Source organism: Spodoptera frugiperda, chromosome 30 (assembly GCF_023101765.2).
Source record: "Spodoptera frugiperda isolate SF20-4 chromosome 30, AGI-APGP_CSIRO_Sfru_2.0, whole genome shotgun sequence".
NCBI lineage: Eukaryota > Metazoa > Arthropoda > Insecta > Lepidoptera > Noctuidae > Spodoptera > Spodoptera frugiperda.
The window spans coordinates 11,999,246-12,027,236 of record NC_064241.1 but is presented as its reverse complement, the minus strand read 5'-3'; the positions used below and the strand labels follow the sequence as shown (position 1 = coordinate 12,027,236).

Genomic DNA, 27,991 nt, shown 5'->3' with positions numbered 1-27,991 from the left:
TATAGGTAGTCAATCTTTTTAATTTCTTATTTTGTATGTAATTGTGATTCGTCGATTGTCATTATTTTGTAATGTTATTTAACAATAGCTTAACTTAATAAATAAAAAAAAGGTATTCTGTACAATGTAAAAATTGGACGTTGCTTTTCCACCCACCTTACAATTGACGGTGGACTAATTGCCAAATGTAATAGGAACATTCAGTAAAGTACTGTCAAAAACTATAAATCAAGACTGTAAACACAAACACAGTATTTTCTTAGTCTAGCAAATTGTCCATCTCCATTAAACAAGATATCGGCTTACTCACGTATTATTAATGGAGAAACGCTCTACTAGTTTCAAGATACAGAAGGACTCGTAATCTAATTTAGTATGTCTGTCGAAAATTATTACAGAGACATTATTTATCTAAAAATGTACCTAAATTGAGGTAACTATTAAAACGTAGTCCGAATATAAAAAAGTATAAAACGTACAGTCAATCACATCAAACTTTAGTAGATTCTTAACCTTTATACCCAAAACAATAAGGTTGCAAATCTTTCACACATTTTTTTAGGCATTGGGTAAGCTTGATGTGTTGACTTGGGTACTTATAATTAGTATTGCGTTGAAATAAATAAAATTATCAATTATATTGTATCAGCTGTCTGCGCCTGCTTCCTGTGGCTTCGTCGTTTGGTCTGTTGATGGTAGGAGAAAGCTGAGCCCCGCGCATACTGTGGACAAAAACAAATTGGTCAATAAAACTATTTAATCAAATTAATTTATACATATTTGTTTCCCAAAGAGAATAATGTTTACGCTGATAACATTCACTGCAAGGAGAAAAAATAATAAAGTTAACGTGATAATCTTAATAGTAATTCTTATTTACTTAAACTATCATTTTAATTTGCGCTAAACATCAACACGTTGTTTTGTTTTGACATTATTTTTGTTTCTACTGACATTTTTTTATAGATTAATTTAATTTAATTGTGATACGTGATGTACCTCACTCCTGAAATGTAATTATTTTCAAATGTTTATGTTTATTTTAATTTGATGATTGATTGATGCCTAAAATTGATGATTTATTTATTATCATTATTTAATACAATTCTTCCCACAGTTCCCCATATCAATTAATTTTTGATCAGTCTCAAGTTCCCTATAGACACACCTAATACTACGGAGATATCGGTCGATAACTTACGAGATCGTGGCACGTGTACAAACTACTAATTATTCTTGACACAGTTAGATTACTTTGTGCGGCATTTGATATGTAGATATGTATAATAATTAGTAAATTATATGAGATAGGCCTAAAATCATCAAATAAGATCGGTAACTAACTGAAAGTTTTGTTTTACGTAGCCTACAATCTGTGCTTCAGTCTCCTATTGTTCAGAATTAATAAATACAGCTGTAGCGGATATTCTATACATATAGAGAGGAAGGTGATCGAGTGGCGACTGCGGACTGGAAGACGCAGCGTGGGCAGACCTCCCACTAGATGGACCGACGACATCGTCAGACTCGCGGGGAGCCAGTGGATGCAGGTGGCGGCTTGTCGTTCTACGTGGAGGATTAAGGGGGAGGCCTTTGTTCAACAGTGGACGTCTCTCGGCTGATGATGATGATGATATACAGCTGATATACAACTCTAGATATATATCAATTTTGAAGCTAGAATAGAATGGAGAGATGATCGAATAGTGTCAGAAATGGTACGAAAGAGAAAATAAAATTAGTCGAGTACCTCGTCAAACAATTACGTGAGTAAGCCGATAACATAATAATTAAAGAGAAAAGAGTTTGTGATATTACATACATTAAAACGTAACTTTTATAACATCAACACGGTGCATTTCCGTCTTTAAAATTGACAAACAGTCAATAACATTCTGTAACTTTCCAAAGAACTTTTAAAAACATCCTGATATGATTTATCTGCGTCAATATATAATCAGTGTAAAAATATAATCCCGTAGTATATAAAAAGTATGTGATAACATTTATAATGGCCGTATTATTGCAAGATCAGCTCCTAAAAGTGCGGGAGGCCGTTATCTATGTCCTGGCTTTGCAGGCTTTAGCCACTCTAACGTCCGGCCAGCGCGACCGTTTATCTCTCTAACGTCCAACCGCGCACGGCATCCGAACCGCGCGCGACTCGCAAGTTCGTCGTAACAAAAAACCTATATAGCTACTGAACCGTAATGCCTAGAATAAAGAAAAGAATACCAAAAAAAGATAGAAGAATACTGATCAATCTTAACGATTTTTTAAAATCTTTAGTTAATCTTTAAAATACAATAAAACGGGTTAAACATGAAACACAGAAAAAAAACAGAATTATTTCTACCTTTTTAGAATATACGGCACAACTATTGCATATTTTATCAATAAAATATTTTTACAACAAACTAGACTCATTACCCTTTCTTTTGATGTATATATGATTATATTCGGTTAACTCTAAGTATTGTAATTAAATCGAAAGAAAACACTACTCGTAATTTTACACATCAAAAAACCTGAGGAACACATTGACATTATTATGGAATCTTCAATGAATTTAGTATATTTCTCTTTGAAAAATGTATTATTTTGCTTATTACGAAATGTATTTCGATATTTTATATACTATTGTAATGCAAAGTATGTAAAATATGTATAAACAAAACTAAAAGTGGCCAACACCAGACCGGCCATTTTTTTCGAAACAACAATCGTTTGAAGTTAAAATTAGACTAGATTTATCAGCTAAAACTGTGATATTTATACATCATCGTAAAGCACAAATCTTCTAGTTTATTTTGATGTATAACACTTGCAAGATAAATTAAACAAAACTGTAGTATTTACGACATAATTGTTGGAACTCACAAAAACACTTCAAAAACGAGTCAACTAACTTTAAAAATTTATATTTTGTTTGTCAAAGCATATTACAACGCCATGTCTTATTTTTTCGTCGAACAATTTATTCAGCTGTATAGATAATCAGTCAAAACTCACCAAACAAGACCGTATTTTAAACTAGAGGGAGTTAAACAGAACTCGTCGCTTTGGATACTATAGTATCCATGGACGTATGACGCTCCTTTTTTTTTGGATACCGTGCTATCCATGGACGTTAGAGTGGTTAGATAAATCCACTATACTGTTACTTGGTACTTATATTGTAAACAGATTGAACTAATATAATATAATGTTATTTATTTATTTCTAATACTTGTTTATTAAAATTTGAAATAGATAATTATAAAAAAAGACATTTAAAAATATAAACAGCAAATCCAAGCTACCGCCGGTCAGGGCTTAAGAGAGGAATTCCTGGACAATACGCGCCGTGTCCAGAAGTACTGCTTTCTGCGTACCGCTAAACGCTACCTACTTATGTATTAAATTAAATTATCACTTGGTTTCCTTGGTACAGAGCCAAATATAAATATAATACGCTAAATATATGTATAATGTTGTATATCAACTCTAAGTTAGTATTAGTAGGTATTACAAAATATAATATCTAGTGTCAACAGTTCAAGATCAAGCTAATTATACGTTTTTGAAATCTATATAAAAGACGGTTGTTAAAAAAATGTTTATCGAGAATTGTTGTATGTAATTTTACATCTATAAATTGGAGTTAAATCGGTAATTCAGCTGGCGATTCATTAACTTATTAATTGTAAATGTTGTATTTGTGTTCATTTTATAGGATTTAGTTCCAAATAATTAACAAAATGATATATCTATCTCTCTGAGGAGTAAAACACGTTATATATGTATTTGATATGTTGATAAACATAACATAATATGCAATGCACAGACCTACGACGTAATAAATCGTATAAAAGCTGTACTACATATATAAAAAGTCAAAAGACAAAATCATTTATTTCAAATAGACCAGGAAGACACTTTAGAACGTCAAAGTAAATATAATAATATTAATAACGTCTGTCTGTCGGTCAGTCCTCTAGTGAAGCTAATTGCTATATACATATTTTTAATATTAATAAAGCTGTACTTACAAAAGACTAGAAAGGCGAATCCATAGAATGTGAGCGTGCAAGCAGCGCTGAGCGAGACGCCGGCCACGTTGGCGCCCACCACGGACCCTAGTCGCCCGAACATCAGCACTGCACCCACTGCCGTACCCCTGTGGACATAAATGGGATTATATTACATGTAATTTTTGTTACCAATACCTATGAATGGTAAAATTTAAGCAGCATTCTGTGACAATCGCCGCGTCGTGTGTCGCGGAATGCTGCTCATGAATATGGGCCTCTAGCATGGCTTTAAACTAGTCGAGTTCCTCGTCAAACAGTTACGTGAGTAAGTTGATAACATAATAATTAATTTAGTATGTCTCACGAAAGTCATAATAAAATAAAATAGGTAAATATTTCTTATTGTTTTAAGATGTAAATCGCCAATCCAATTTGAAAACCGCCTTGAGCAAGCATATTGATTAATAATGTTATTTTTTTCTCCAGTATGAGAAGCGGCTTGTAGCCAAAAGTGAGACGGTTACAAGCTGATTATAATAGTGATGATGATGATGATCAGATTCCATAATCATTTCAGAATTCCAAAAAGTCGGAAGGTTCGACGCAATTCGATCATATTAAGACACTTTTTGTAAATGTAATTACTATAGGTGACTATCTATTTATTTAACCCGGCCTTAATACTGCTATTCGTGAATGACACAAATAAATTATATGTAGCAATCAAAATGGGAATGTGGAACTACAAATTTAAATACCTACCCAGATATAAGTATACCCTAAAAAGATTTATTTGCACTTAAAAATATTCCATTGACTTCGATTTTTTAAAGCGATAATAAATAGATTAATCGATTGACAATATTATTATCATATACGTGCTTCATAGCAACCGAGTAATAGTTACTTAATACTAATAATAATCTATGTTATTTTTGCAAACGATTGGAAATTTTCAGATACTAATAAAGATAGCCCACCGACTTCCTATGGCCAAATATAGTTAATCTTTGTCGTCAGTTGTTATTCATTGTAATATATTTATGATATTATAATAAGGGATTATACGTGTGTGTCATTAATATGTTTTCTCGAAAACCCTAGGTAAAGGTGCGGCCACAACACTGCGCAGACGACCGCACCGCACCGCAAAAAAATCAATGTCGCACGTCGTACAACTGGCGCTTTGTACTTTACAAAATGAATCGATAGTACTAAACAGATGGTTTTGGACTTGTCAGGTAAACTACAGACCTGGTCACTAACACTATCATAAGAACTTGAGTCGACCACTGATTTTATCCGTAATCCGCTTGCAACAGTCCCGAAATATCGGAAACTCATAGACTTAAATACACATGGTAAATATCCCGTCTCAAGTTCTAATGATAGGTAAAATACTCCAAGTAAAATACTGTCATTTTCCAAAACTCAGTAAAGATTTAGTCATCTTAATCCCAACAACCAGATTCTTTTCTGAAAAAAAGCTAGTAGACTCTCTGTCTACTAGCGTTTTAAGAAAATTCAATGTGTCGACGTTGTATTTAGCGGCACAGCGGTTACACAGCGATGTTGTGACCTCACCTTTACTCTGTAGCGGTGAGGCGGTGACGGCAAAATATTTGCTTAGGCTTTGTAGTGTAACTAGCATTCGATGCCGGCGACACAAGTGGGGAAAACCGGCAATGGTCTGACTCTGATGATATTAAGATTATAAACCTGCCTCCTGTTGTTTGCACTGTAGTACGTATGTTGTAATAATATTTTGTACAATTTATGAGGGATTTTCTCATCTTCCGCAAAAACTGTGCATCAAGCTAATCTGGAGGAACGGAGTGGTTTTTAGGCGGTAAGAGTCTGACATTCCCTCTCTCCTCACCCAAGCAGGGAGAAGAGACGGGATAAATTTCTCCCCTTAAAAAAGAAGCTAATCCGGGATAACAGATTTCGACACTTGCACTTTTGACATCCAGCTATAGCAATAGTAGGGTGACTGTGCAACGTCTTTCAAGTGCCAATTTCGTACGGAACTATTGAATTCATATGCCATTCAATTTTAATCCAATTGTTGTTTGTAAATAAGAGAAGAAGAAATGGTGAAGAAAAGAGTGGTTTGAAGATTGCAAATAGTAAGACAGAAAAATAAAATCCACGCCTTACCCTCTGGTAGTCCTTTTGGAATTATTATTTGTTTGGGAAAATGTTTATTACCTGAGTGTGGTGGGGAAGAGGTGCACCACGTATGCTGTGAGGGGCCCGATGCCCAGCGCTGTCAGCTGCAACGATGACATCGCCACTCCAGCCAAGATTCTGTGAAGGGATCAACCACTTATTAAAGTTTACACTTAAGAGACGCAACTCAGCTAAAAGCTACAGCTATGCACTTGAAATGCTGGTGAAATTCACTATTTTATTTATTTATACCTAAAAATAGGTACTGTATGACTTAAAAATGTCGAAATTCATAACTTAGAGATTTGTGTTTTTTTCATTGTTCAGTAATAACTGGTAAATCACCACCATCGATGCAATTGTTTCTTTTAATTACATATAGGTATGTATGATAGGTCTAAAACACCAGAGGCTTAGCTTAGCATCTCCCTACCTATTAGTGGACAGTCCAGCAATCAGGCAGCCGACTCCAACCACACAGAACATGGAGACGAGGAGTGTCTTCTTGGAGAGCGGGCTCATGCTGCCGGCGGTGACCAGCACCCCGTACACGATGGTCGTCACCACCATGATGTAGAACGTGTGGTACGACATCGAGTCCATGCATTCTTCTGATGAGGTCTGTGAGAAGAAATAAAATGTAAGCTTATTTATTCCTTCTATAAATTGTCGTGTTCATCAGGTGGTTGTTAGAACCACCTCACTGCCTAGTGATGTGACTGTAGTCAAGGAACCAAAGCAAATTAGAAATATGAATCTGGTGTTTGTTGCTCAATGCTTAATGGCTTTGGTCCAGCATTTTTCTTTCTGCCATGGAAACAATATTGCGAGACTTAAATTTTGGGGTGACTCAGGTGACGGCATACTTTCTTAAGTTCGTACTCATGTGACTTTTTAAAAGGATTGTATTCGTCATTATCTTTTACTCAGTCTCAGTCACTCAGTAAGGTTGTGAACAAGATTAGTAGGTTTTTTATTTGGAAATGGTTGCAAAACCAATTTCCAAACAATCTAAAGCTTTTTCTCTATTAATTACATTTTCCGGGCCAAAACTGACTGTATAAGTTCAATCAGACCAATTGACATTGAACCTTAACAGACTGAGCATAAAGTTGATATATTAGGACACTTACAGAATTGTCAGACACGTCCATAAGTTCGCAGACTGTGCCGCTCGTTTCATTGCTGTTCATCACTTTATTGATTGTGTCTGGCGCGAACAGGAACAGGCCGTTTAAGCTGGAACAAATTACGAACATTTTAGTCTAGTAGGTCTTACTGCCGTACTAGGAGACATTTGAGGATGACTTAAAGTGTTGCGGTTAGAAATACAGTTTGTAATTCACATAATAATATCGATGGTGCTAAAATGAGAGCAGGAACAAGAAAACAAAAACAAATTAAGGGAGGAAATCATGAACTCACTTATGGCGGGTCGAGAAGTCCTGCTATGAGTAATTGGGTGAAACCAGAGGGAGTGTCAGACTTTTACTGACTAAATACCACCACGTTCCTACTCCTGCGTTTCGAGCTAACCCCGGTAACGTATATAGAGGCATTGTGTGTAAAATAATATAACATACACAGTACCACATTTGACGTTTCGAAAGTGCCCAATTTAGGATTAATCTATATATTAATACGTGATGCAAAAACTTTCGGAACCTTTTTACGAAAATTGCGCGGACGTAGGAGCATAAAATTTGATACACTTATAGTTTATGTGTAGGAGAAGTGAAAAATGCTAATATTTTTCAAAAATAATGCTTATAAAGTACATTAAATCAATCAATAAAACATTACACACACTACCATGCATAGCATCGTATTTGACAAAATGTCAAAATTGACAGACATTGCGATGATATTCTCACGTCTCATATGAAAAGAGGTTTCTCATTGAAGGAGGTTTAGTTATTCATGATCCGCCGGAATATATTAATTTGAATTTCACAAAACTAATAGCAATTTGTTAAATAAAAATTATCCTTGAACGTATGGAAAGTGGTATTGTAAATTTAATCGTATATGGTCGAATTTCGACCACTAGGCGACCACTAGTTGAAATAAATGCTTTGACTCTGAGTATCTACGCTAAAATCATACGATGGCTATTATTCCTAGAGGCACTTTTAAACTAATTTTCCTGTTTATTGTCAAATTGCATAAAGATTATAATCAGAATACGAAATACGTCGTATGTTGATTTCTTCAGTTATTGGGGACTCACATGTTATGTTATTTATGACGTATCGTCTACCACAGATAACGAATTTAAAAATAAACCTAGACATGATTATAAGAATTATTACCAAAATGCATTTTCGGACATGACATTATGCTTTTTGAGAGATGTCCATTAAATATTTTTTTTAGGTCGATAATGGTATAATTAGCATTTTATAAATAAGTTAGAATCGGTCACTGAAAACAATTTCACACTCTACTGTTATTACTGAGAATTTTGAAAACCGAAGAGAACAGAATATTACTTTTATCTGACCCAAAATTCAGACTCGAGACCTAATTGTTTGTTTTGACTGTTTACTCGACGCAGGGGTAGCAAACTCTGGACTAAAGACTCACTTTACCTTTGGGATAAAAAACATCAACAAAGAGGAAAGTTAATTGTTTTCCCTTGTAGAATAATGTAGAACAAAATTGCTTACAATGAAAACAGGCCGAACATGAGGAACCCGGTGAGCGCGAACCACTTCAAGTGCGGAGGCCGAAGCAGCGCAAACGCAGACTCTGATTTTGTCTTCGGCGCCAGCGCACAGCCCGAGCCGCGCTGCTCAGAGTCATTGATGTCACATGGTATCTTTAGTGATTTTACCTGGAATGTACGAAAATATTGATTAAATCATTATTGTTCTGGATCTCGTAAGTAGCAAGAGACGTAAAGCGTCGGTTCGACATTTGGCTTAAAAAAAAAGAAAGATGCCAAAGAATTTACTGCACAGTTGTAACTGCAGTGGTTAGGCAACTGACTGCCAACTGCAATACGTGTAGCGGGTGCGATTCCCGAATGAAGCAAATCTTTGTGTGATCCAGAATTTGTTGTTTTGAGTTTGGATGCCATATATTGTACAACTGGTGACAAATGAGTAAGTGAAAAAGTGAACTTCCACTGACCGCTTCCGGGATCAAGATACATTCTTGCTTAAACATTCTTCGACAACATAACTTTTCTTCTTAAGCCCTTCTTTACTTCTAAGTAATCAAAAAGCAATCACCTACTCACACAATAGCTATCTTCATGTAACCCAGAGTTCGCACAGTAGATCTTCCTGACGACTGCCAAAGCCTCCTTATCCTTGCCTTTGGTCATGAGGAACTTGGGGCTCTCATCAGCTACAAGCAGGCAGAGTGCAGCAAGCAGTAGTGGGAAGGCGTACACAGCTGTCAGCAGACGCCATGGTCGAAACTCTATGGTGCCAAACTGGTACACCCAGTCGTAGGGCAGGATTAACCAGGCTAGACCTGGAATTGGAGAATTTACAGGTGATTATAATATGAAACTTTATTCATAATTCAAAAATGCAAGATACAAAATTAAGTACATATTTCCTAAAAAACTAGTTTTGGTCTCACAAAAGTAGCTTGCATTAGAGAAATCCAGTAATCAATAAGGCTTATTATAGTTAGATAGCAGGACTAGGAGCCATGAGGGGAAAATAAAAAGAGTTTTTAATGGCGATTAGTATTTTGGAATCATGAATGTTTATACACAACTATATGTGCCAAAAGGAGATGGCGGGACGAACTCGACATCTATGACAAGGATTGGGCGGGGAAAGCTTTAAACAGAGATGAGTGGAAGAAGGGTAGGGAAGCTTTTGTTTTGCAGTGAGACGATCATAGTTGAAATCTAATTTTAATGTTCTTTTAGTTTTTAGGAATTAATTGCTGACATTCTACTGCCAACATAAGTGGGTACAGAGGTATCTTTTAAACAGTTTTGAAAAACTTACCAGGGCTCAATACCGTCAATAAGTTGATGAGTCCGTTTGTAACTAGAACTGCAAAGTCTCGTCGTTTGCGTGGCAACATCTCGGAAACGTACGCGTAGCCCAAAGACGATGGGCAGGATAAGCTGAAATAAGAAGTAATTACATCACATTAGAAATAAGATATTTGATTGGAGTAATTTGTAATCCTAATGGACCTATTGCTCGAAAGATTTTCTGGTGTAAAAATATATTAAGAAGTTACAATAAATTTTAATTGACATTAAACTAGTGGCGTAACTACAGGGCGACAAGTCGGCAGAATTTCAGGTGCATTTCTGAAACAGAACACCAGCCTCCAGCTGAAGAAGAAAGAAGCAGAAGTTTTCATCTGAACTTTTCTCTTTTTGTATTTAGTTGGTCTCAATACTTACAATAATGAGGAAGCGAGCTTGAACAGCGCGAAGGTGATCAGCGAAGGCATGAACGCTGCGATGAAGGCGGTGACTCCCGACACTATCAGGGAGCCGAGGAGTACCGGCTTTCTGCCTAGAGAGTCTGCTGCGCGGCCCCAGAACGGAGCTGTTAGTATTATACCTGGAATGATGAAGGTAGTGTTTCAATAGATATTTTAAATTAATCAGCCAAACAGTCTCGATGGTGCTAGCATATTATACGACTGCTGAGCAATGGATAGGTTAGACCAACCAATATTGGGACTTTTGTTAAAATTAAAAAAAATCTCATCTATAGTATGGACCCTGGAGGTGTATCCAGTTAATGGAAATAAGTTCACACACTTTACAATAAGAGTCAAAACGTGGGTGTAAAATATATAAATGATACATCATGTATATGTGCACTTTCGCCTACTCCTATGGAGTAATATTTATATAAATAATTACGTAAAAGTGATAATAGCTTTTGTCTTTTAAAACATACACCTTATGTCCCTTTTTCCGCACTCTATTCATTGTAGGATATTGAACTATTAACTAACATTATTAAAGTTTGTCTAGGCGTTGCAGACCAATAACTCAAATCTTACCTATATTTGGCAAAGAAGTCAGTATTCCCTTCAAATAGTCTGGTATATCCAGGTCGCATGCTGCAGCCGGCAGTACGAAGGCGATGCCCACCATCTCCAGGATGGAAGCGAAGAGTGTGGCCAGCATCACCAGATTGTGGACCACATGGTATCTGCCCGTGCCTGGAATAATTGTTATAGCAATGTTGTAGATATGTGCGTTGCTTTATGTGTCTGGTAAGTGTGTCTGGGCAGCGTCACGGCGATAGTAAAAATATTATAACAAAATATTTTAACATATATTTATATCTTTGAAATAAATATCTGCAGATAGTAAGTGACTACCTACATGGGTTCTATGTTCCACTTCCATGCAAGTGTCACATCTGCGAACTTTTCTGCGCAGTGAATCGCTCCAAAATACAGTATGTACGTAATATCTGACGTTACTGCCTCGTTGGTCTAGTGGTCGCACGGAGAATTGTGCCCAGTATATGGCAATAAATGATTAAAAGTAGGAGTACAATGTAAAGCGGCATTACGTACCGTAATGTGCACTTCTGTCTACCCCTTCTGGGATAAAAGGCGAAACGGTGCATATAGACCTTGCATATAATATGTCTTCTAAGTTCATATTCTATTCTAATTTCATATTATTCGATAAAATAAATTAATTCAGCGTACTTGATACTTCAGAAACATATTTTTATAAGTGGATTTTAATGTGAACATTGTACCTATTCAATGTAGACAATCTTAATTACTCAAGTACTAATGTACTAAGCAGTGTCCGCCAAAGATAGCGCCTATCGCTGAACTAAGGGCAACACGTTAAAGTAATTTATTACAGTTATTAGATAAGTAGGCACTTAGACATTGAGAAGTAGATATACTATAAATAAGGTCGGCGTACTTCTTTATAAGTACGATATTATTCACCATTTCTTTAACCAAGAGAGATGCTAATGTTAGGAAAATTATTGATTTCGATAGGTAGGCGGTAGAGATTTTTAGAAACATTTTTAGTTAGCTAGATGGGCTAGGTACCTACTTACATTTTTGTCCTTAAAGATGTATGTAGATAGACACGTTTAATGTAATCTCTTTTTACGGATTATATCACTTTTTTTCGTAAGTTTACAAACATACAATTTCACATACAAATGACACCCAGAGCCGAAACAACAATTTTTGGTTCAGACAAAGAGTTGCCCCGAGCGGAAATCAAACCCGCTACACGTTCCATCGGCCTAGCCACCGCACCAACTAAGCAATCGAACTCCCATGTATTTTTTTATTATTTTGCTTAGCTCATTGCTGAACATAGCAAGCATCCTTCACTACGGTTTATGATGATAGTCTAATAGGAAGTTAAAATTATGCTCACCAGCTAACTCCAAAGCTTCTTCGAGATCCGCCTCGATGATCGGCGCGTGATTATTTGCAGCCACATTCGACATCATCACCTGACGCATTTGCTCGTCCCTGTAATGAACACAAACCACTAATTACTATTTGTTAATTAATAAAATTATATTAATCATATCACATCACACATCATCAGCCTATAAGTGGCCACTACTGGCCAAAGGTCTCTTCTCACACGGAGAAGGTTTGAGCATTAATCACCACGCTTGCTCAATGCGGGTTGGCGATTTCAAACCTATAATTAGAAATTATAAACCCAGGTTTCCTCACGATGTTTTCCTTCACCGTTTGTCAGTGGTGTCTAAATAATCTTAAAAAATAATAATCTTAGAAATTATATTAATATTAGTTTCATATGAAACACTTTGTTTGCAATACTGCAATCGTGAGTTTGCACTGAAACCTTCGTCAAGAACCACTCCATTCACTTGAGAAAACTGCATCTAAATACGTTCAGTACTTTCCGAGTTTATCGCCAACAGACCGCGACAGAACTATATTTTACTATAACTATGTCAGTATATAAAACACTTATAATTCTTGCCTTTTATTAAACATCTTTCTAGCAGCTCCCATTTTTAACAATATTTCACTTTAACTACTACACATCTAGGCGACTATACAAGTCTTATATCCTTTGTACATAGATATAGTATTACATTAAACATGGTATATGTACTAATACATATACAAGCCATGGCCGTGAAGGTTCGAAGATAGGTGGCGATCGTAGTAAAATTATCTTGAAAAACTAGGGCAGTTTCACAATCATAGATACTTGTTACTACATCTTGATTAAACTGTTATAAAATGCATATCAGTTCGACGATGGTCACTGTTATAACGATCACTATAATTATTTAAGTCACTACAAGGTTATACGAAACTAGTAACCACCCAAAACAATACATTATTTTTTTAAGACAGTAAAGATTTTTAAGGGGCGAAAGTCATCCCATCACTTCTCCCGCTTGAGCAAGGCGAGAGGGAGTGTCACTCTTGCCGACTAAAAACCACCCCATTTCTACTCCTGCTTTTCGAGCTGGAACCCCGGTAACCCGCAAGGCAGTCCGCAGCTCCGGAATTTCGTCCAGTTTGTATGTATATGTTACAGCCAAAGTAATAAATATGGATATTATATATTTACTGATATATAGTTAATTTGTTGCAGAAACTATAGCAAATTGGTTTGATTAGAAAATTATGTATGGAGCACCACAAGTTCATCACCACCATTTTACTAACGTTATGCGAATCAAATGTATGCCAAAACAAATTAGTATTTAAGATGATTATACCAAAATATAGTTACTAATCTTTCGATAACGCGGGCGGCTCGATGCTAACAGCTGATCACACGAATGAACGCGCTCGTCTTTTTGTTATTGGTAAAGCACCCTTAAATTCGTACCTAATGATTAATGAGTTAAATGAACGTAACCCTGTTCCCAGCATTCGTGCCCTCGGTCACTCGATCACAGTCTTGTATGCATAGAAAATGTTTTCTAGTCTTATCAGTTAATTTATTAATAATGTAACTTGTAACTTTTGTGCGGACACGAACAATGCGTCTGTTACCTCACGTTTCCTTTTAGATTGTAGAAACAAATTCATTGCTAGGTAAGTCTTTTACCTATTTTAAATTATAATTATTAACTTAATACAAGCCATTTAAAATAATAGGTACCATCATAGAAATAGTAAAACGGTTAAATATAACTTCTAACGTTTAAATCATTTGTAACTAAATTATAATCTTATATACCCCGTGCGAACCGTAGAAGTAATTTTGGTTCTTAGAGTAGACAATTTCAATAAATAATAGGCACGATAAACAATCAATCAATATTCTACGTACAGTCAACTAAGTAAATTGGTAAAAACATAAAGATTATAGGTACATTAACGGTTAAGACCACCACAAAACTAATTAAATATTATTTTAATTACAATGTTTTTAATATTTTCTATTCAATTGGCAAAATAATCTGTTTGTTTATGAATAACATGACCATTAATAAAGCAATAATCGAGGTAATTACTGTCGTGTGGCGACGGAAGAATATTAGATATACATTATAGCCACCACCCCTTCTCTTCTTGCAGGCACCTCAACTACAACTCGAGGACCGCGCGCCGGCCACCCGCCGTCAGCTTTTTTGTATTGACGTTATGAACTAATTTTATAAAGCTGAAGAGTTTGTTTGTTTGAACGCGCTAATCTCCAGAACTACTGGTCCGATTTGAATAAACATCACGCTATGACCAATAGGAGCCAAGCAGAGCGGGTGAAACCGCGCGGAAGTAGCTAGTATATCATACGGACATACGACATATGATTTAAAGTTAAAATTTAAATGACAAGCTGACTGTTGGGTAGGTGCAATGCTCGTTAGATGTGTTATGTATGACCTTAAAACTAATTCTTTTAAACTGAAACCTTCGACCCGCCTGTCACTGTTTGGAGATTGTGGGGTACCTCTCTTTAGTAGAAGAGGAGAGGAGATCTTGATAGAGTTAATTTGTGCGGAAAAGTACTACCTAACCTTTCTCACTACTTTCTTGTCTAATCTTAAGTACATAACAATGTATGTACATGTATATGTAGACTAGATGACGTAACAATGCAAACTCGCTGTCATTGGTCAGGGTCACTGGTTCAGTGGCCGGTTTGAGCAAAGTTTGTCTTACTTTAAGAATGTTTATGTTCGGGAAAGTTCAAATAACATATTGTTACATGCTTAAATATTCCTTATTTTTTTCATGGTATAAGCTGGTAAACGAGCAGACGAATTACCTGATGGTAAGCAATCGCCGCCACGTATAGACAACCGAAATACCAAAAGCGTTACAAGTGCCTTGCCAGCCTTTTGGGGGTTAGGAATTTAAGGGTTGTTAGGGATCGAGAATTGGGAATATTGGGTAATTGTGCCTCCAGTAACCTCACTAATACGACGAAATACCTATGTACAACGCGAGGGTTGCTTAACGTCGGTTTTCTGTAAGGCCATGGCGTCTCTCCGGTTGAGCCGGTCCATTCAAGAACAAATGAGATAACGTCATTCTAGTATTTTCCGCACCAGACGCATTATCATAAGATTTGCCAGTATCTATATGCAGCTATTCCTGATTCCAATAACACAGTGGTAGTCTCAGAACACTTTACAGCCATTCGACCGAAACAGACAAAATGTAATGTTTCAAACATAAAGCTTTTTAAGCAAAACTTTAGCTTTTAATTTGTATAATGCATGCTTGTTGATTCACCTTTAAATAAATAAATCTATACATATAATAAAATCGTAGAAAAGTGCTGTCTGTACATTGAAAATAAAAATAAAAAAAATAGCAGGGGTTATTGTTATGTCGATGTCGAACCCAAAAATGTAATTAACTTTTTTTTTGTCTGTTTGTCTGTTTGTCTGTTTGTCTGTTTGTCTGTTCGTCTGTGCGCGCTAATCTCAGAAACGGCTGATCCGAGTTGGATGCGGTTTACACGAATATATTGTGGGATGCTTAAATTTACATTTAGTGTTTGTTTCATGTCAATCGGTTCATAAATAAAAAAGTTATGTCAAATTAAAGAATCACGTCGAACATTCTATGCTTATACCATTAATCTCCGCAACTATTTGACGGATTTTGTACAGATATAGTTTAGAACCTTAGAAAGGACATAGATATATTTTTATTTCAAAAATCAAAAAATAAAAATAAGAAATAAATTATTTATAAATAATTCTATGTCGATCGTTACACGACTTCGGTTCATGTTATTGTTTTAATTTATCGAAAAAAAGTAAATAAATAGTAAAAAGGTATGAAAAAAATAATATCAATATAATAAAACATTTAGTACAAAGAAAATGCTCTAACGGAGTATAGATAATTCTGTTGCTGTTTCGTATATTCTAAATTGGTTTCGTTGTATTTGTCAATTAATAAGTTTATTTGTTGGGTTTTCCTGGTTTTTTGGTTAAACTATTTAACGTAGGTTTAGTTTGATATCGATTATTAGTAGTTACTGTAGTTAGTTTTTTTAATAAAATTGTAAGTCTAATTTTTTTTTTAATTAGATTAGATTTAAGTCGTTTCTTTTAAATTATTTAGTTTAAGCTTGGTTATTATAGCATAGAGGATAGGTTGTAATATAGTTTCTTTTTTAATTGTTATAAATTCGTAATTCGTAGCTTTCTTTAGTTTTAAGTTAGTTTAACTCCGTTTTTAAACTATTTTTTCAATGCCCTAAGTGAGTATACATCTATTAAATTCAAACGCAGAGCTCATTATGTTGATTTTTGAAGAGTTCCCTGGAATATCTTCCACATCTCATTTTTGAAGAGATCCCGCGAGATCGGGAACTATGTGGTTAAAACCAAAAATTTGCCGGAAGTCACTATTCCACGCGAACGAAGTCGCGGGCAAAAGCTATAATTAATAAAACGTAAAACCACACCTTTTCACAAGATTCGCGAATAGAAAATTCGTCCTCTTCCTTCCGTAGTACATTGTCACTCTAGATATAATCACAGACTAAACTAAATGTGCATGTAGCGAGAATATCATCCGTCGCGTCGTTTACGTGCTGTGTTATAACGAGAATATCATCCGACGCGTCGGTTCCGCGCTTCGCGCGCTAACGCAAGCCGCGGCGTTCCCACCGCTCCTCACGTCGCCAGTCGGCCCTACACGCCCGTAGTGAAAGCACATACGCGCGCGACTGCGTCGCGCGGCGTCCTGCCTTGTACCTAGATTATTGTTTGAACTATATTACTGCTGTCTGTGTGTTACCTAATTGTGATTGTCACTAACTGTGTAATTATAATATAATAAACTTTTGTACATCCGTTACAAAATTGCGCCCAACTCGTGGCTCGTGCTCGAAAGTACCTACGCGAGTGCGAACGTATTCCACGCTCTGTTGAAGTCTGTTGTGTACCTACTGTACCGAGGCTGTAACCGTCGTGTCTCGTGAAGATGCCGAAAACACGCGGCCAGACGGCTATCGAGAACCGCAGTAGTGATAGTGACGAAGAGTTCACGGATACGCGAGTGGCGGGAACCGCCGCGGACAACAACATGGCGGCGGCGTCACCTACCACAACGGACCGACGCGATACGAATATGATCACAATGTCAGAAGACCAGCTATCTAGGATCCTGGCCAGCGTGATGAGGGGGTCGACTCAACCTCCTGCTGCAGGAGTGCACACGGTGCACACTGCGCAGAGCAACTTCACCCGGTGCACGGCTCGGTTCGATGGAGCCGCCTGCAACGCCGACGTCGTGGAAGCATTCATCGAGAGCGTGCTCGTATACAAGGAGTGCGCAGGCGTGTCAGACGACCACGCGTTACGAGGACTGCCGATGCTGCTGACCGGAGACGCCGCCGTGTGGTGGCGAGGAGTGCGACCTACGGTGGAGAGCTGGGACGACGCGTTACGCCGGCTGCGCTTCATGTACGGCGCGGCGCGCCCAGCCCACAGGGTCTTACGCGACATATTCGCGACAGAACAACAAAGTGAAAGTGCCGACGTATATATTTCGCGTGTGCGTGCTAACATTTCGCGGTTACCATATCCTTTATCAGAACAAATGCAACTCGATATAGTGTATGGCCTGTTACACCGTAGAATCCGTAAACGTGTTCCGCGTGATAGCGTAAGTAGTGTCGACTGTCTACTTGAGAGAGCTAGGTACGTAGAGGAGACGCTGGGCGAAGCGAACCAATCTAGTACATCGTCTCACAACAATAATACCGCGAACACGAATTTACGTGATAAAGATAACCCTTCAAATGCGACCGGTAAAAATATTAACCCGCAAACGGCTGCGGTGAAAAATGTTAACCCTCAAACGACTACGTCCGACTCTAGTTCGAACATAGATAGTAGTAGCGCGACTTCTAAACGTGTTAGACCACGCTGTGCACGCTGCAAACGTTTCGGACACACGATGGACGAGTGTAAGTCGAAAGGTAATGAGTTAGCTTGTTATGGTTGCGGTCGTGAAGGCGTTATTCGGTCGAAATGTCCCACTTGTAAAGGCAAGGGCAAGGAAGATGCACCAGCCGCGGCCGCCGACGGGAAGGTAAGTTTCCAAAGTGCTTATACACACGATTCCTCCACGTCGCAGCCGACGATAAATATTGAAGTGGCTTCGTTATTAGGTGTCGCTGTGCTTGATACCGGCGCTACCGAAAGCTTAGCTAGCCCCGGTTTGTATGCTATTTTGTTAAAGAACGGGACTAGTTTTACATCGGCCCGCCGCACGATAGGGTTGGCCGACGGGACCCAACATACACGTGACGTGTTGTTGTGCGATACGAATGTTGTAGTACGGGGACGTATTGTACCTACAACATTTATTGTTATACCAGGGGCGGAGAATAGGACGCTTCTCGGACAAGATTTTATTACGAAATCTGGTATTTTGCTTGACCTTCAACGTGGTTGTTGGTATTTTTCAGATTCCACAAAGGTGAAGGTACCCTTTGTGCGCTCTTACAGTCTTATGTCCACCAGTGACGCAGAGCTGATGCAGGTTAACACCACCGGCCTGGCACTGAGAGAAAACGAGGGATCTAAGCTGTCACCTGCTCAGAGGACGCAGCTCAACCAGCTTATAATATCTAAGGCTGCGCGCTTCGCCACCGAGGGACCAGCTACACCTTACGCTACTCACCACATTCGAGTAGGCGAGAGGCAGAAGCCTACCGCCTCACCACCCTACCGGATGTCGGCAGGTAAGAAGCAGCTGCTGGACGGTGAGCTCGAGAAGCTGCTGCGAGCAGACGTTATAGAGGAGTGTGAGTCGCCGTGGGCCGCGAACGTAGTGTTGGTGAAGAAGAAAGACGGTGGCGTCCGGTTATGTGTGGATTACCGCAAGCTCAATGCTGTGACGGAGCCTGACCGGTATCCACTGCCGCGCATAGAAGACGTTCTTCATGCCGCGAAGACCACCACCTACATGTCAACGCTCGACCTTCATTCTGGCTATTTCCAGGTAAGTGTCGCGGAAGAGGACCGTGACAAGACCGCGTTTGTTACGCCTTCTGGTACCTACAGGTTTAAGAGAATGCCCATGGGATTGCGCAACTCCGGTGCCACGTTCCAGAGACTGATCGACCGGTTCCGGTCGAACCTGGTTGTACCAGCGCGGACACTCGAGACCAGTGACGGCGCTGTGACATCCTCAGACCCCCGGGGTGGTGGTAGATCGGTAAGTATCCTAGGATACCTAGATGACCTGATTGTTCTGTCACCCACCTTCGAACAACACCTCGAGGATCTGGAGGCAGTCTTCGATAGGATGGATAAATTTAATCTGCGTGTTAACCGCAAGAAAAGTTGTTTTGACTGTGATTCGGTGCGGTTCCTGGGGCACATTATTGTACCCGGTGGTTTGCAGGTAGACCCGGAGAAGACCTCAGCCATAGCTGACATGCCTGCCCCGAAGAACGAGAGGCAGCTTAAAGGTTTCTTAGCTACGTCAAGCTGGTTCCGGCGATTTGTGCCGAATTACGCCGCTGTCGCGAAGCCTTTAACTGACCTTCTCAAGAAGAATAGCTCGTGGAGGTGGCATGAGGAGCAGCAGGCTGCGTTCGAGCATATCAAGAGACTCCTGGTCACCGCGCCCATACTCCGTCAAGCCGACGAAAGTAAGCCCTTCTCACTTAATACCGACAGTAGTGGTTACTGTCTCGGAGCAGTTCTGATGCAGGGGAGGGCCCTGACGAGAGGCCTGTGGAGTACGCCAGTCGGTTGCTGGTACCAGCTGAGCGCAACTATACCACCACGGAAAGGGAGGCACTAGCTGTGGTCTGGGCGGTGACTAAATTCAGGGGCTACATCGAAGGGTCAGAGGTCATCGTTAAGTCCGATCATCAACCCTTGCGTTGGTTGATGAGTTTGAAGTCCCCCAGTGGCCGTTTGGCAAGGTGGGCATTGACCCTTCAGGCTTATAACTTACAGATCCAGTACACCCCCGGTAAGGTGAACGTGATTGCAGACGCGCTAAGCCGCCCCGCCTGCTGTGAAAAGGACCCAGGTGGATGCGAGGTATGCTTAGTGACTGTAGATATACCGCACAGGGCACCTACTGACGTTCGTGACAACCAACTCAAGGACCCCGAGCTGAAGACGATCGTAGAGGATCTGGAGGACTCCGATCCGTCTAGGGGGAGGGGCTGGTCAGAACGAGGTTATCTGATGTCTGATGGAGTATTGTATCGGTGTGCACCCGAGGATGACGACGTTGACTCCGCCTGTCTCGTGGTACCGAGTCATGAAAGAGAGGGCATCCTTGCTGACTTCTATGACGCTCCCACCGCAGGTCATTTCGGTGTTGAGAGAACCCTGCAGCGCATCAGAGCTCGCTACTTTTGGGTAGGTATGAGAACCTTCGTTGTTGACTATGTTAGACGTTGTGCTGCTTGTCAGCGTTATAAAGCAGACAACAAGAAGCCTGCAGGACTACTGCAGACGCCTGCTGCGACTCGCCGGTTCGAGGTCGTGTCAGTAGATTTGTTTGGACCTTTGCCGAAGACGGCTAAAGGTAACCGTTGGATTCTTATTATAGAGGACGTGTGTACTCACTGGGTTGAGTTATTTGCGTTGGAGACCGCCACCAGCGTAGAGTGCGCTGAGATTTTAATCGGCGAAGTCTTCTTGAGGTTTGGAGTCCCGCGTAGGATGGTCAGCGACAACGGAGTTCAGTTCGTAGCTGAGGTGATGCAACAGGCATGTCACGTGATGGGTATCAAACAGTCATTGACGCCGTTGTACCACCCGGAAAGCAACCCCGTTGAACGCAAGAACCGGGACCTCAAACCCCAGTTGGCAATTCTGGTGGGGAAGGACCACGCCTCTTGGGATCGCCATCTCGCAGCTATAAGGTTTGCGATGAATTCAGCCGTGACAGCGAGTACGGGATCTTCCCCGGCTTTTCTTACCTTCGGAAGGGAGCTGCGCGCACCATCTGACGTCGTGGCTGATATGAAAGCCATCGTGGATAACGATAATTTCGTACCGAGTATTACGCCTTACCTTCGTAGGTTGTCGACAGCGCTTCTAGATGCCAGGGATGTCCATGAGCAGGCCCAGTCCATCAGGAAGAAGTATGCTGATGAAGGTAGACGTACGCCTCCGGATTATAAGGTAGGTGACCTTGTCCTCCTAAAGACGCAGAGTATGAACGACGCAGGCCGTGGACAAACCGCGAAGTTCATCCCTAGGAGAGACGGCCCGTATCGTATTCGGGAAGTGGTAAGTCCCACCACTTATGTTATCGAGGGACTTACGCGAGCTGAACACATTGGACGGTACCATGTGTCACACTTAACGCCATTCGTCGGCGACATCGTGTCTCCGGTTCGTGAGAAGCGCAAGCGTGGTCGACCCCGTAAATTAGATGCTAGTCCGAACGCGAGGGCGCTATGTCCGAACTAGAGGGGAGTGTGTAGCGAGAATATCATCCGTCGCGTCGTTTACGTGCTGTGTTATAACGAGAATATCATCCGACGCGTCGGTTCCGCGCTTCGCGCGCTAACGCAAGCCGCGGCGTTCCCACCGCTCCTCACGTCGCCAGTCGGCCCTACACGCCCGTAGTGAAAGCACATACGCGCGCGACTGCGTCGCGCGGCGTCCTGCCTTGTACCTAGATTATTGTTTGAACTATATTACTGCTGTCTGTGTGTTACCTAATTGTGATTGTCACTAACTGTGTAATTATAATATAATAAACTTTTGTACATCCGTTACATGCATTAATTATTATAAACTAAACTACCTATTATACATATATTTATTAAAGACCTATACGTATTACATTTAAGTACCTACAAGTAAACACATAAAATATTCCCTATCGGAATTCTAGGTAAAATATATTAATAATGTACTTTCTGTGGTTTCTTCCGTGTTAAATTTGGAAGATATCCATAGGTCATTTAGGGCCCTGTAAGATCTGATCCTGTAAGAATTCTCTTTCGCTTTCTCTTTCTCTTTCGCTTTCTCTTTCTCTTTCTCTTTCTCTTTCTCTTTCTCTTCCTCTTCCTCTTTCTCTTTCTCTTTCTCTTCTACCTCTTCTTTCTCTTTCTCCTGAGAGATATCTCACTCGTTCTTACTCTATTTCACTCGCACCGCATGCTAAAAATTACACACAAATATTACGAGCAACTTGCTGTGCCCGCGATTTGGTAACGTTTTCCCGCCTAAGTCTCAATCCCGCGGGAATTTTATGCTCTACAACCTCCTCTGGAGTAATTCGTATGTTACCTATGCCAAATTAAGGATATTAAGGGTATGTTACTCCTTAAAATGTAAGCTTTTTAATAGTGAAAATGTTTTGCAAATCGGGTTAGTAGTTTTGGAGCCAACTACAAAGTAAAAGATTCATTAATGTAATTGTACTACAATTTATCTCGTCCAGCAATCCTTCCACAAACAACCATTTACTTATCGGTTTATTTGTTTAATAATTCTTATAAACTGTCAATTACTCAAACAGTAATGTTTGTATTATTATGTATTCTAATAGATAATGATATTATTCCTTTTTATTTCTCACTATTATTGGTTCAAGGCGTAAACAATGTTAACGTCGCGTATTTTACTTCCCAAAGCAGTATAATGCAAAAAATGTACGCTCATGTTTATGGGTCCCTTGCATAGCTCGAAACTAGTTGAGTAATTCCGTCAAATAGATGTATAAGTTTCCCGTGTAATATAATGAAATTAGACGTAAAAGTTAAATTAGCACTTTCCAAATGTTTTCATTATTGTTTGTTTCTTATTTAAAACCCACCTCCGAAATAAAAGTAATTTTGACCATTTTCAACCGATTTTCTTCAGTTAAGTCGGTTACATTTTTATTTATATTGCAATGATACCCAACTCTCACAAAAAAATTGGCAGGTAATAAAAAAGCAGGCTGTATATTTTCCTACTTAATAGAATTAACTTCTGAATCCGTTGTTGTCCGAATTTCAAAATACATAGTTAACATACCTCAATGTAGGAAGGTCGTGGAGAGATGGTGAGGACATCGTGTTCACACAATGTTGCATTAATTGCATTTTATGTAATCGAATTACGAAGATCTTAGGTCAGGACTACAGTGTCGATATCTAGTCACTAACTCACCACACACCAATCACATTTTGCAGGAAACTTTTTAGAATACGATTGATAGGAAACTTAAAAAAAAAAGAAAATCACGGTTTGCGCAGTAGCAGTCTTTTTAGGGACTATAGAAAATCATCAAATGACTCCTCCCCAGCATAGGACAGGCCCTGTCCTGTCTAACATAAGGGTTTTCTTCAAACTCAAGAGAAAATAAATAGAAAATTGCTAAAAAAATCCGAAAGAAAAATGGAAATAGAACACCTACTACGGTAAAACTAAAAGATCTATAAAATGCTTTGGTCTCAGAGAGGGTCAATGCCCTCCCCAAGAAAAGAGGAGTATATTTGCATAATATTAAATTTTATTACATAGTGTTCATGATAATATCACGATTATTGATAAAATTAACACTTTAATATTGCCAATTAACACGGCGATAACAATTTCAATAAATGTAATTTAAAGTTACGTCATTTAAAAAAATAAGTATCAATTTTATTTATTTAAAAAAATCCCATAAGCATTACCTACCTACTTATATATTAAAAAAAAAAACAAATCAAGCGAACTAACCTCATCTTTCCAATAGACTTTCACATAAACAAAAACACTATCACTTTTAAAAACAAAATAATCGATCACAGACTGACAGCAACTGTTTGCAATTGCATTTATCGCAAAAATGCAGCGCGTCCCTTGTATTGCACACTCTGCCGTGTCCGTCTCGGCCAGTAGCGGCGCTATTATGATAATATTTAGCTCCAGACTTTGTCTAGCATATTAGCAGATGATATATTATGTTTATTTTCTCATAACTTTTTATTGTCTACCAATAATTTCTTTTAATGTTCGCAGGCTATTAAGAGCATATTAATTGGTACGAGGTGTATAGAAATTGGGGTTTTCAAATAAATACAGGAAAGGGGTTATACTAATAGATGTTAGAACAATTTTTCAACATGTTTTCACCCTTCTTCTGAATCTACTCACCCTCCTATTCATCGTGTTTTCATGGTTGTATCTACCTACTGTAGTACGCAAATCGACTGCAACTCCTGTAAGATTTTGGAAAGCTGTGGCTGGCTTATCCATAGTAAAAAGTCAAACTGTGAAATCTTTTAAAGCTTTCATATAATTCTTAACAAACATGTAATCTCAATATGGGACCGATTCGAGTATATTATTTTAATTAATTCAGTACAGAACTTCAAATTAACAATCGCTGATCTTTGCTATTTACCGTTTACTTAATTACTGTAATAAGTATCAATAAAAATATTTTTCAATGCTTTTTCTTTAGTTACTGGTCTATAATTTTTTTAAAAGATGCTGATCAATAGGTTTCTTTAGGTTTTCCTCAACTGTTTCAGTGAAGGTTTGTTATGGAGGAAAGGTTGAAAGAATGTTTAATAAATAAATAAAGAAAATACCATTAATTACGTTGGCTATTGTATAACGTTAAATTATAATTTTACACGTCTTTCTGTCTTAACTACTCGTTAGTGGAGCAGTGGAGTGCTTTTTTTTTTTTCCAGGGGGGAAAATCATCCAATGACTTCTCTCGCCAGGGCAAAGCGAGAGGGAGTGTCAGACTCTTACTGACTAAAAACCACCCCGTTCCTACTCCTGCTTGTCGAGCCGGAGCCCCGGTAAACCCGCTAGGTAGTCCGCAGCTCCGGATTAAGGCATCAGCCCTACTGGGCCCCATCTGTGGTGGTCTGATGGCTCTTTGAGGCGCGCGCGGAACGCAACGCGCCGCACGCACGGGTCTGGTTCTGGTCGGGCGGCGAGCTACCCTTGCTCGCCGTCCGCAGACCCGCACTTACGGTGGCCGGAGATCGTCACGCGATCCCCGACGCCCGGAGTGTCTTTCGCGTCGGCTAGGGCGTGAGGAAGTTCGTTCCCTCACGCGTCCCGCCTCCTCCTTAGCTAGCATAACTGCTTCGCAGAAGGAGGAGACGGCATCCCAGTCCCCCTCGCTCCGCACCATGGTCTGAACCAAAGCCGGACGCGAGAGGTCGCCGTCGCCGATCACTTCCCTGAGAGCACGGCGGTGCTCAGCCCACGCAGGGCAGACCGCAACCGTGTGTTCCACCGTGTCCTCCGGGCGGTCTTCGCAGTGATGACACCCGGGCGTTTCCTCCCGCCCAATCAAAAACAGGAACCTACCGAAACTCCCATGTCCGGTAAGCACCTGCGTCAGGCGGTAGGTGAGGACGCCATGGCGCCTCTCTAGCCACTCCTCAAAGAGGGGACTTACCGCTGCAATGACAGCGAGCCCAGCCCTCGGTTGCGACAGTCGTTGCTGCCAATCCGCCATGAGATCGCGCCGGAGCTCGTCCCGCCACGCACTAATCTGGCGCGGCAGCGGAGTTTCGCCCCGGCGACGCGCGTCGGCGCGCAGACTAAAGACGCGCGCGAGCACTTTCGCCTCCAAATCCCACGGCGGTAATCCGGCAAGGAGGTTCGCCGCCTCCCCGGAGATCGTGCGATATCCACGGATCACTCGGATGGCCATGACCCTCTGGGACGTGAGCAGCGTCCGAGTTGGCCGCCGCATCAGGTTCGGCGCCCACACAGGGGCGCCGTAGAGGGCCATGGAGCAGTGGAGTGTTAGTAAGTAAACGGCGATTTCAAATGAAATGGAATATGGGCGGGCCGAATTAAGTTCTGGGTTTGAAGAAATAATAAATTAAGTGAAAAGGTGGCAGTTCCTACATAGCACTAAGCTATAGCTATAAACCCCTTTATTACTTATTTTCTTCGCCAAAAACTGGGAATTTCCCTTAAAATTCATAACACTTGACTGCACTGCTGCCACGCAACGTATAGCGGATTTGATGTCCGCACGGATCCACAATTTGTTGTTTCGGGTCTGGATGTCATGTATATGTGAACTTGTATGTTTGTAAACGCACGAAAATCCTAGTGTTCAAAAAATTACCCATAGAAATTGCATTAAGCGAACAAACAACATTTCCGACGGTAATCAAGCGTGCACTGACAGACAGTTATCACCTTTTATTTATAAGCATAATAACTTAATCAGTACATACAAAATTATCTTAATAGCAGTAATATCTGTGGCTTGAAGTGATTCAACGGATTAGCGCCAGTTCCCTGAAGAAGTTATCTGTTTGACTTACAAATAAATATCAGCAGGTCATTTCTCATTGTTCAATTAAAACCTGTTTGCATAATGCGTCGTATGGCTTTACTGTTGTCTTATCACAGTTGTGTAGAACGGAAATGATGAGTATTGTTATGTTTTTAACGAATATTTTGAATGTTTGTAGCGTAACACAAGTTACACTTTTCCCAAAGGGTTTTTTTAAGGGGAGGAAATCTTTGCGAAAGTGTGGATAAAACACTGGATGCACTGAAATATTGTGTTTGTCTTGGACATTGAGGACACGACACGTAGAAAGGGAAATATATTTTTTTGCAATTGCAATTTCGACACATTTTGTTTGGAATCTCTGATCTCTGATCTGGAGCTGTGGACTGCCTAGCGGGTTTACCTGGGCTCCAGCCTCGAAAATCAGAAGTAGAAACGGGATGGTTTTTAGTCAGTAAGAGTCTGACACTACCTCTCGTCTCACCCAAGGCGAGAAAAGTCATGGATGATTTAAGTCTCAAAAATACGAAACACCTAGAATTACCTAAAGGATATTGTTTCCTTCTTAAGCATTTAGTTGTTTGGGAATCCCTTACGCTCTTCCATATTAAGTAGTTTCGTTTAAAAACGTGCATACAAATGAGGTTACGTCAACAAATAACCACAATACTATTTACATACTACTTACTGTTATATTGATCACAGCAAACACGGGCACCAGTCGTCCAAGGTGCTAATTGGTGATGATGGAATCCCCACGTTTCGCAGATAAAGTTGGCTGGTAAAGTACTTCACTTCACAGCATTGGGCCAATGTTAGGGCTCACAATGTCCTGACTATTACCCATACATACCACTCTTGAAAAGAAAGAAATTTCAAAGAACTTGTACACTACACAGCGACTCCAGTCTTCAGCAGACGATGGATTTTGAATGAAGTTCCACATTGACATCTCTTTTTATTATGTCTAGTAAACTATTGTTCTAGTCCATTTGTTTATTATATTTGCACGGACACGAAACACACAATTATTTTATAATATGTACAATTGAAGTTTAGACACTGAGTCACTATATTTTCACGTTGATCCTTAGATGCGGATTCAGCGACAAGTTATGTTATTTATTTAACAAAACTATATTTTACTAGTACTTTAG

General features: G+C 39.7%; 1 protein-coding gene across 3 annotated transcripts; it reads right to left on the bottom strand.

Annotated features, from left to right (window-relative positions):
- Nucleotides 1-27,991, bottom strand: LOC118269771 (uncharacterized). 3 transcript variants are annotated; one of them, XM_035585075.2, is made up of 12 exons: nt 27,523-27,991; nt 12,550-12,647; nt 11,184-11,345; nt 10,570-10,732; nt 10,160-10,281; nt 9,430-9,668; nt 8,855-9,021; nt 7,319-7,424; nt 6,619-6,806; nt 6,225-6,323; nt 4,032-4,159; nt 1-722 (listed from the first exon to the last, which is right to left on the bottom strand). In XM_035585075.2, the coding sequence occupies exons 2-12, from the start codon at nt 12,635-12,637 to the stop codon at nt 646-648; spliced, it is 1,539 nt and encodes a 512-aa protein (XP_035440968.2). In that variant the 5' UTR covers nt 12,638-12,647; nt 27,523-27,991; the 3' UTR covers nt 1-645. The 3 variants fall into 3 exon arrangements, with proteins under 3 accessions (XP_035440968.2, XP_035440967.2, XP_035440966.2); XM_035585074.2 differs by lacking the exon at nt 27,523-27,991 and adding an exon at nt 24,290-24,457; XM_035585073.2 differs by lacking the exon at nt 27,523-27,991 and adding an exon at nt 17,047-17,110.